The 9,161-nt window shown below is 54.2% G+C and overlaps 1 protein-coding gene across 2 annotated transcripts; it reads left to right on the top strand.

The window, feature by feature from the left end:
- Positions 1 to 2,249: 2,249 nt before the first annotated feature.
- On the top strand, positions 2,250 to 6,372 carry BCKDK (branched chain ketoacid dehydrogenase kinase). Of its 2 annotated transcripts, none has more exons than XM_004691961.2 (12): positions 2,250 to 2,331; positions 2,903 to 3,267; positions 3,390 to 3,458; positions 3,558 to 3,668; positions 3,939 to 3,986; positions 4,065 to 4,184; positions 4,267 to 4,365; positions 4,502 to 4,575; positions 4,873 to 5,001; positions 5,092 to 5,181; positions 5,644 to 5,802; positions 5,892 to 6,372. In XM_004691961.2, exons 2-12 carry the CDS (start codon positions 3,073 to 3,075, stop codon positions 6,034 to 6,036), a joined length of 1,239 nt encoding a protein of 412 aa, XP_004692018.1. In that variant the 5' UTR covers positions 2,250 to 2,331; positions 2,903 to 3,072; the 3' UTR covers positions 6,037 to 6,372. The 2 variants fall into 2 exon arrangements, with proteins under 2 accessions (XP_004692018.1, XP_012587512.1); XM_012732058.1 differs by lacking the exon at positions 2,250 to 2,331 and adding an exon at positions 2,583 to 2,746.
- The last annotated feature ends 2,789 nt before the right edge of the window (positions 6,373 to 9,161 follow it).

Genomic DNA, 9,161 nt, shown 5'->3' with positions numbered 1-9,161 from the left:
AAAAAAAAACAAGGTGCATATATGTTGTTGGTAAATGCTACAGATAAAATAAAAAGTAGAGTGAGGAGATTGGAGGTGATGGAACTTCCTCCCTGGTAGCACAAAGGGTTAAAGCGCAGCACTAAGATGCTAGCTGCAGCCTTTGTAGCACAAGTTCCATCCCTGGCCAGGGAGGTGACCCACATGGTGCCGCAGACCTCTCTGGTCTGGCCTGTTGCTCCCCTCAGCAGCGTATTTCAGTAGCTCTGCCTGTTCTGCTCCGCACTCTGTCTGGTGAATCCTCTCATCCTTCACACCCCTGGCCTGTATCCCAGTTCTTGTATGAATAAAAAAAAAAAAAAGTATGGTCAGCATGGACTTCATCCTGTGGATATTTAGGCAAAAGGCCAAAATTTGAAGATGAGGAAGAAAAATATGTGGCTATTAGAGAAAGGGTGTTCCAAGAAGAGAGAATAGGCAATGAGAGGCCTGCGATGGAATGTGTCTGCTATTTTTTGGGAACAAGAAGACTAGAGGAGCTGGAGCCTGGGGTGCATGGGGTAAGGGCTAGGAAGGAGAAGGGGGGGCACACATATTCCTGTGCCTCAGTTCCCTTGCCTGAAAATTTAGGATAATAGTGCCTACCTCTGAAGGTTGTTATACAAGTGGAATCAGTAAGTATATAAAACTCTAGGAAGAACCCCTGACCAACCCCACTCCGCGGGAGTGTTCTGGATGAGGACATGTGGCGTGCATGTTCTACTCGCGCCACCAGGAGGCAGCAGCGAGTTCTGTCCAAGGGCCGCTCCCGCGCGGGTCAAGTGGGGTGAGGCCCTTCGTCCACGCCACCTGCCCCCGTGGCAGGCTAGCCCGGGCTCCCAGCACTGGAGTCCACGCCGCGACCACGTGAGCGCCGAGTTCTGACGCACAAGCCCTGGCGTCTTTCTCTGCTGTGTGCGTGCTGTCTTCCCTGCCGCAGGGCCCCTCTCCCCTACTCTGCCGGCTCAAGCACTGCCTACGCCTCTCTGCAGGATACTGAGAACATGCTGGGAAGGAAACGACTGGAATGGTGAGGGATTGAGGTACGATGAGGAAAGCTGGAGACTGTCTATGCGAGAGGTCAGCCATGATGAAGGTCCCCATCTCTGCTGAAGTTTAAAGACAGACTTTGGGCTCCAAGGAGCCAACTTCACTTAGCCCTCTTTAATTTAAAAATATTTAGAAAATACATGAGCACCGTAAAGAAAAATACAGTCATAAAAGCACACACACACACCTCCCAAAAAGTCCCTTTCCCATCATCTCCTGTCTGGAAGAAAAGTAACCTTATTTACATAGGTCTCTGCCTCTGACCTTACTGACCCTCACCAGCCAATCACTGCAGCCGGAGGGTTCTATCTAAGGAACAGATCTCACTAGTTAAAAGCCTAACTGGCTTTTTACTACTTCAGGGTAAATTGCAGGTTCCCTAATCCTCTGTTGTCTGACTCCCACCATTCCATTCATCCCTTCTCAGACTCCACATAGTTCCAGCCATAACTGCAGATTACTGAGCTGTTCTTTATCCTGCCATGCTCTTTCCACTCCCAGTCCTGCACCAATACCACTGTCCAGTCTCCAAGAGATGCGCCCCTTGCCCTCACATAGCCGATGACTGCAAAACTGTCCGTCTTCCCTTTAGGGCAGGGCAGGATCAAGTTACTTGACACAACAACCAATCTCCTCTCATGACACAGAAGTCACCCAGTCGGTGCCTGTTACTGGCTTGCATGAATCATAATAACCAATGCTCACACGGTGGCAGCACTGTTCTAGGCACTTTACATATACGAGTTCAGGTAACCACACAGCCCTGAGGTTGATGCATCCTTCTTTTACCAATATAGCAATTAAAGCATTGGGCAGTTTAAGCAACTTGTTCCAGAGAGTAAGTGGCCAAGCTGGTGTTTGGGCCAGATTGCTTTGGCTCCCCTTAATGAGTCAAAATAATGAAGGAAGGATAGGACCTGAGGTAGGGTCTGCTCTGTTCACTTTATATCCAAGGGTCTTCTTGTCCTCTCCTGATTCACTCCCAGGGAGTCTGTTGTACAGCGCAGGGCACAGGAGGTCAAAGAGACCACCGATAACTCCCGAAGCCCTGTGGAGAAGGCCTTGGTTTTTAGCAGGCTGCCGGGACAGCACAGCCTCTGGGACGGCCAGTCCTCCCCTCCAAACTACAACTCCCAGGAGGCACCGGGAACCCAACAGCCCGCGTGACGTCACCGCGGCAGAGGGCGCAGGCGGCTCGGCGAGCCCGGCCTGTCGACTCTTCAGGCCGTTCCGTTCGGACCTGGCCCGGGTTCTGGCCCCGCGGTAAGTGGAGCAACGGGCGCCCACTCTGCCTTCGCTGCACGCACCCGCACTTGGCCTTTGCGCTGGACCGGGACTGCGCTAGGACCCGGGGTTGGCATCTACCATACGGGTGGGGGGGTTCGGGCCGAACCAAGTGGCCCAGGGGAGGGGGACCCAGAGGAGACTCCCAGGCCGCGGCTGCCGGGCAGCTGGCCCTGGGGCGGGCGCGCAGCGCTGTCCATCGCACGTACGCAGGCCAGGCTTCGGTGGCTCGGGTCTGAAGACACCCTGGGTAGGGGTCAGTCCCACCCCCTGAAGGAGGGTGCCTAGGACCCGAGGGAGCTGGGCCGAGATCTTCGTGCTGGACTGGCATCCCTTACCCTCCAGAGCACCAGATAAAGCCTCAGGCTGAAGAATAGGATCCCTGGAAATCGAGGTTGTCCAGGCTTGGCCTCTGTGTGTTTGCAGAGGTGGTTGAAAGGGTTGGCAGAGAGATTGCCCAGGTCTGAGGATACCAGTGGCCACGTGGAGAGTTGTTGTGGTGGTTGGTGCCTTCGGACCCTGAACGCTCCCTCTTTCCCTGCTCTGGTAGATGGGAGCTGCTCCCTGGGGGCTGAGCTCGTCGGCATCCTCCATCGCCCTTCGGCTCTGAAGTTGAAGAATAGCCCATCTCTACCTACACCCTTACCCTGTTTGGGGGTTGCGTCGGTTTGTCTGGCCCTCAGCCTTCGCGGCCATCCATTCCGGAAAAGGATCGAGACAATGATACTGGCGTCAGTGTTGGGCAGCGGCTCCCGGAGTGGGCATCCACTCCGGCCCCTCCTGGGGCCTGCGCTCTCGCTCCGGGCCCGCTCCACATCAGCCACCGATACACACCACGTGGAGATGGCACGGGAACGCTCCAAGACCGTCACCTCCTTTTACAACCAGTCAGCCATCGATGTGGCAGCAGAGAAGGTGCACTGCTGGGCAGTGAGGCCGGGGCCCTGAGCTGGAGTGGGTGTCCAGGAAAGGGGTGGAGCTAATGTGGCGGGCGGGGTGTCAGAGCGCTGGTGCTCAGAGCCTGTCTGCCCCTGCAGCCCTCCGTCCGACTCACTCCCACCATGATGCTCTATTCCGGCCGCTCTCAGGACGGCAGTCACCTGCTGGTAAGAGTCAGTCGTGCCGCCGAGTTTTCTTGTTCCGTGGAGCGCTGGTCCAGCCACACTCAGGCCCCACCCCTGCCATCCCGTCCCTTTTCCTCTTAGAAAAGTGCCCGGTACTTGCAGCAGGAGTTGCCAGTGAGGATCGCTCACCGCATCAAGGGCTTCCGCAGCCTTCCTTTCATCATTGGCTGCAACCCCACCATACTGCACGTGGTAAGGTGTCCTTAAGGGATGTGGGTTTCCATAGAAGAGCAGATCTTAGATAAATGTGCCCACCCCCACTCAGGGGACAGATGAGGTGGGGGACCAGAGTTGCAGAGACGCCTGCTAAACAGTTTGAGGACCATTCGAGGACTCAGACCCAAGCCGTCAGAGGCCAAGGCAGCAAATTCACGAGGCTTGAGAGGCCATGAGTTGGGGTGGGTGGCTGTTCTCTCCCCAGTGCCCTGCCTCCCTATGAATTCCCAAACCTCTTCCTTGCAGCATGAACTGTACATCCGTGCCTTCCAGAAGCTGACAGACTTTCCTCCGGTGAGGGCTGGGTGAGGGCAGGGTGAGGGCACATGGTGATGGTGGGAACATCCATACTTACGATTTTGTGGCCTGCAGATCAAGGACCAGGCAGACGAAGCCCAGTACTGCCAGCTTGTGCGACAGCTGCTGGATGACCACAAGGACGTGGTGACCCTCTTAGCTGAGGGCCTTCGTGAGAGCCGGAAACACATAGAGGTCAGGGGCAGCACCGTGGGGGCCGAGGCCTGCTGGAAGTCCTGGCAAGGGCACAGGGTTTCTGAGGCCCCACAATTTACAGGATGAGAAGCTTGTCCGCTTTTTCCTGGACAAGACACTGACTTCCCGGCTTGGGATCCGCATGTTGGCCACACATCACCTGGCGCTGCATGAGGACAAGGTGGGGCACTGGGACCTGAGACCTATCTGGGAGTTAGAGGGAACTTGGGAGGGGATCTGGGTGTGGAGTTAGAGGGAAACTTGGGGCTGCTTCAGCAGAGCAGAGGGTCTAATTCTGACCCTCTTTCTCCTGCCAGCCTGACTTTGTTGGCATCATCTGCACTCGTCTCTCACCAAAGAAGATTATTGAAAAGTGGGTGGACTTTGCCAGGTGAGACTAGAATGGCTAACGATGCGGGTGACGTTCGCCCGGGAGCGCTGAGCTCTGAGCCCTGACCCAGAGCACGGTCTGGGCCAGGGTTTCTCACCTTTGGCACTAGCAACCTCTTGGGTCAGATAATCTTTTTGTGTGGGGCTGTCCTGTGCCTCGTGGGATGTGCAGCAGCCCTGGCCCTATCACCTGAAGCCAGTTGCGACAAGCCTCTGAAAGCGTGCCCAGAGATTCCACTCCTCTGGGGGAGAACTGCTGGCGTCTCGTCCAAACCCTTGCTCTTCCTCTTATCCTCAGACGCCTGTGTGAGCACAAGTATGGCAACGCCCCCCGTGTCCGCATCAATGGGCATGTAGCCGCCCGTTTCCCCTTCATCCCCATGCCGCTGGACTACATCCTGCCCGAGCTGCTCAAGAATGCCATGAGGTAGGCTGGCTGGGGAGGCTTCAAGGGGGCAGATAGGAACTGGGGTGAGGCTGGGGTGCCACCACCTGCTGGTCTTTCTCCCCTGCATAGAGCCACGATGGAGAGTCACCTGGACACCCCCTACAATGTCCCAGATGTGGTCATCACCATCGCCAACAATGATATCGACCTTGTCATCAGGTCTGCCCTGAATGAAAATGGGTTGGGGTGAAAGGGGCTTCTGGGCACTGTTACGGACTTAGCGTATAATCTCGAGTATGACCTGCTCCATGCTTAGACTGGGTTGAACAGGGTACTTTGTGGGCTTGAGACTGCTGTGAGCTGAATATAATGTATGTGGAGCCAGCAGCAGGAGTCAGGGCCCTGCCCTTGTCAGGACTGAGAGGCCTGAATGGGGGAAGAATCAGGAGTAACCAGTCTGATGCTGGGCTAGGAGTAGATGTCATCCTATGAGAAGGTGCAGACAGTGGCCCAGGCAGAGTTGAGAGTAGGGCAATGGAGCTCACAGAAAACAAGGTCCGAGGGTCGAGGTGGACCACATTCCACCTTGGGTGAAGAGACAGGAAGGGAGACCTGGTACTCCTGGGAGGCAGTGCGCCCCCCTCCCGGCTGAGCCAAGCCCACGTTATTGACGTCCTGCAGGATTTCAGACCGGGGCGGGGGAATCGCTCACACAGACCTGGACCGGGTTATGGACTACCACTTCACTACAGCTGAAGCCAGCACGCAGGACCCGCGGATCAGCCCCCTCTTTGGCCACCTGGACATGCACAGTGGTGGCCAATCAGGACCCATGCATGGGTAAGGCCTTATCTGACAAGGTGGAGGGTAGGGGCAGCAGGAGACCCACGCCTCTAAAGCGCTTGTTGTATGGCCCCATCCACCCTCAGATTCGGATTTGGGCTGCCCACATCTCGGGCCTATGCGGAGTACCTCGGTGGCTCCCTTCGGCTACAGTCTCTGCAGGGCATTGGCACAGATGTCTACCTGCGGCTCCGTCACATCGATGGCCGGGAGGAAAGCTTCCGCATCTGACTCCACGGCCCTTGGCCTGCTTGCCTCCCAGCCTGGGCCACCCTGCCAGAACCTTCTGGGCCAGGCAGGATGCTCCCTGCTCCACAGCTGCTGCATCTTGGGTCATCGGCCCCAAACAGATGGACTCAGATGGAGCCAGGTGCCACTCCTCCTCGACAGAGTCCACTGCTTCCTTGCCGCCAGGCCTTGGTGGGGAGCATGTAGGGATTCTTGAGGCCTCCAGTACCAGCTCCATCATTCTAGATCCCTGGGAATCCCAACTTTGACCTGCTGTTTGTTATTAAAGTTCACGTTTTGAATGCCCTCTTGGGCCCCTTGTGTCGGGAGGGCAGGTGAGCTTTTGTTTCTGTCCCCATTCAGATTCTCTGAGTGTAACTTACTCATGTTTCTGTCTCTAGCTGTTCTGACAGCCTGGCAGACTGGGAGTAAAACTGGCCCTAAGTTACTTGCACAACAGATTTGACAGGAATGGGGGTGTCCCTGGTAGTTTTGTATAAGACCATTTAACAAATGTTTCTGGGTCCCAAACAGTATTGAAGGTGCAGGTTGGCCCAGCTTCGGGCCTCAGTTCTGACTCTTTGCTTCCTGGCAGACATAGGTTCCGGAGGTGAAGGTCACCAGCCTGGGCAACTTCCTGAGCCACCTGATTCCTGAGCCAGAGTCAGGTTAAAAATACTGCCCGCCAGCTGTACCTGCTGCTGCCAAGGAAAGGAACACAAGAGTGTGCCCTGGCATGCCTCAGGAAGGACTGTGTGCGCCACCACGGCAGGGAGTAGGGTTCTGCTCGGGACCAGGGCAGAAGGAAAGAGGAAAACTCTGAGGGCCTGAGAGCAGAGGTGGGAGATTGATGGGAAATGGGAAATTATCTGGAGATTGAATGCTTGGAGGTGGAGAAGCCACAATGATGTGTCAGGCTGAGGGGTGGGGCGGGAGAGGTCAGAGGCAGTCAGGGTGAAGGGCCTTGAGTACACAGCTGAGAAGCAGGGCTTTATCCTGGGGGCATGGATGGGTTTTAAGCTAGGAAAGAATGTTTTAGGTTAGATTCCCTAGAAGCAAATCCTGAGAGGAAACCACGAATTGAAGTGATTTGTTGAAAAAATAGCCCAGAAGAGAGCAGTGGAAGCAGGAAAGGTCAGGGCAGGTCAGTCAAGGATATAATTTTGGGCAGAAATCCAGAAATGGCAGAACTGGAACCAGGAGAGCATCCTTCCTGGCCCAGATCATTGGCTCTGATTATTGATGAAGTCCTCCACTTGACAATCACTGGTTGAGTTAGGAAGTGGGGGTGGGGAAGTACCTAACTCCCAGACTGAAATCCAGTCTTCAGCTCTTTCTTTAAATTTATTTAAGTGTACAGAACTGGGGTACAAGCCAGAGGTGCAGGTACAGTGAGAGGATTCACCAGAGACAAAGTGGGGAGCAGAACAGGCAGATTGACTGAAATACACTGCTGAGGGGAGCAGCGGGCGGGTCAGGAGAGGTCTGCTGTGCCATGTGGGTCAGCTTTCTGGCCAGGGATTGAACTAGTACTGAAGCGGCTGTGGCTCACTTCATAGTGCTGTGCTTTAATCTGTTGCACCACCAGGAAGGGCCCTCTTAGGTTTTAAGATTATTTTTATTTGTTTGTTTATTAATTATTTATTTATGCATTCTGGGGTGTAGGTCAGAAGTCTGTGTGGAGGGGGATGAGAGGAGTCACCAGAGACAGAGTGGGGAGCAGAACAGGCAGACTGACTGAAACACACTGCTGAGGGGAGCAGCGGGCAAGACAGGAGAGGTCTGCTGCTCCATGTGGGTCAGCTCCCTGGCTGGGGACTGAACTGATGCTGCAGTGGCTGCTGATGGATTCATAGTGCTGAGATTTAACCTTTTAACCTGTATTGTGCCACCAGGGAGGGCACTATTCTGTTCTAATGCAGCCATGGACTTGGCATGTAACCTACCCCAGTATTTTTCATTTTCTCAAAGCTAAATTAGCAGCACTTCCCACTACTAATCCCCACAAATACCTAATACAGATACTATTTTGATATTTATTTATTTTTGCATAGAGGAACTGGGTTGTAGGTCAGAGGTGCGGGAACTGAGAGGATTCATCAAATGACAGTGGGGAGCAGAACAGGTGTATTTATCAAAATACAGTTGCTAAGGGGAACAGGAGGCGGGACTGGAGAGGTCTGCTGCTCGGTATGTGGGTCAGCTCCTTGGCGGGGAATAGAATTCAGGTCACAGTGGTGACAGCACTGAGTCTTTACGGCTAGAGCTAGGGAGCCTCTGGATTCTGTTTTTTGATCTGCAGCCTCTTGAGTCCCATCCTCAAGCCTTGAGCATTCCACCCCGCTTGTTTTCAAGCACAATAATCACAAGTTAAGTAATATTCAGAGTGGCCAAAGAGGATGTTTATTGATCATGTGCTGTCACTTGTTTCGTGCAATGAGAGGGGAGTAGACATATGCATTCACCTTTCTCTATTTACACGAGTCATACAGTTTTATGGCATAACCTTGATCTATGTTCTGAGAATGGATACCTCTGTACAACTTACCCAGAGAAGGGTCAGAAACCAAAATCCCTCCCCCACTAACATCACTGCCGTCCATTCAGGGGACGTCCAGTTTCTACAGAAAGGATTGATTGGGTGAGAACCTTTACTGGCTATCCCTGGCCACACCTGTCCTGCTTCTATCCCAACTGTATCCTTTCCCCACACTGAACAAGGGGAAGGCAAGTTTTCCTTAGCCTTGAAAAAAGAAATAACGGGTATTAGACTGGCGGAAGTGGGTATTGGTTTCATGGTCACAACCCTAAAGCCAGCCGGGTAGCCTGCTCTACTCCCTCGTGTTAAAGTGGGGGCGTCTTTCTCATGCACTAGGGCCTTTTTAAGAAATTGAACTGAGTCATCACCTCAACAGGCACTTTCTCCTCTCTTCAAACCTAGGATGCAGCCACACTTCCATACAGAATAAAGACTCCAGGCTAGCAACACAGTAAACATCCCGCTAGTCCCGGCGTCGCGAAGACGGCGGCACTAACCAATGAACTTGTGCCACGCCACAGACCACGCCCCCGAGCCACCGCCCCCTCCGCCGCGCTCTGCTGACCCGGAGCTAAAAGCGCGGCGCGGC

The sequence above is a fragment of the Condylura cristata genome, unplaced genomic scaffold, assembly GCF_000260355.1.
Source record: "Condylura cristata isolate star-nosed mole 26May11 unplaced genomic scaffold, ConCri1.0 scaffold00032, whole genome shotgun sequence".
Taxonomy (NCBI): Eukaryota; Metazoa; Chordata; class Mammalia; order Eulipotyphla; family Talpidae; genus Condylura; species Condylura cristata.
The sequence above is the reverse complement of the archived record's forward strand: the minus strand, read 5'-3'. Positions and strand labels throughout refer to the sequence as shown.

Coding starts and splice junctions, on each gene's coding strand:
- BCKDK (XM_004691961.2), top strand. CDS start 3,073: ATGATACTGGCGTCAGTGTTGGGCAGCGGCTCCCGGAGTGGGCATCCA. Junction 3,987..4,064: donor AGCTGACAGACTTTCCTCCG/GTGAGGGCTGGG, acceptor TGTGGCCTGCAG/ATCAAGGACCAGGCAGACGA. Junction 4,366..4,501: donor TGGCGCTGCATGAGGACAAG/GTGGGGCACTGG, acceptor TTCTCCTGCCAG/CCTGACTTTGTTGGCATCAT.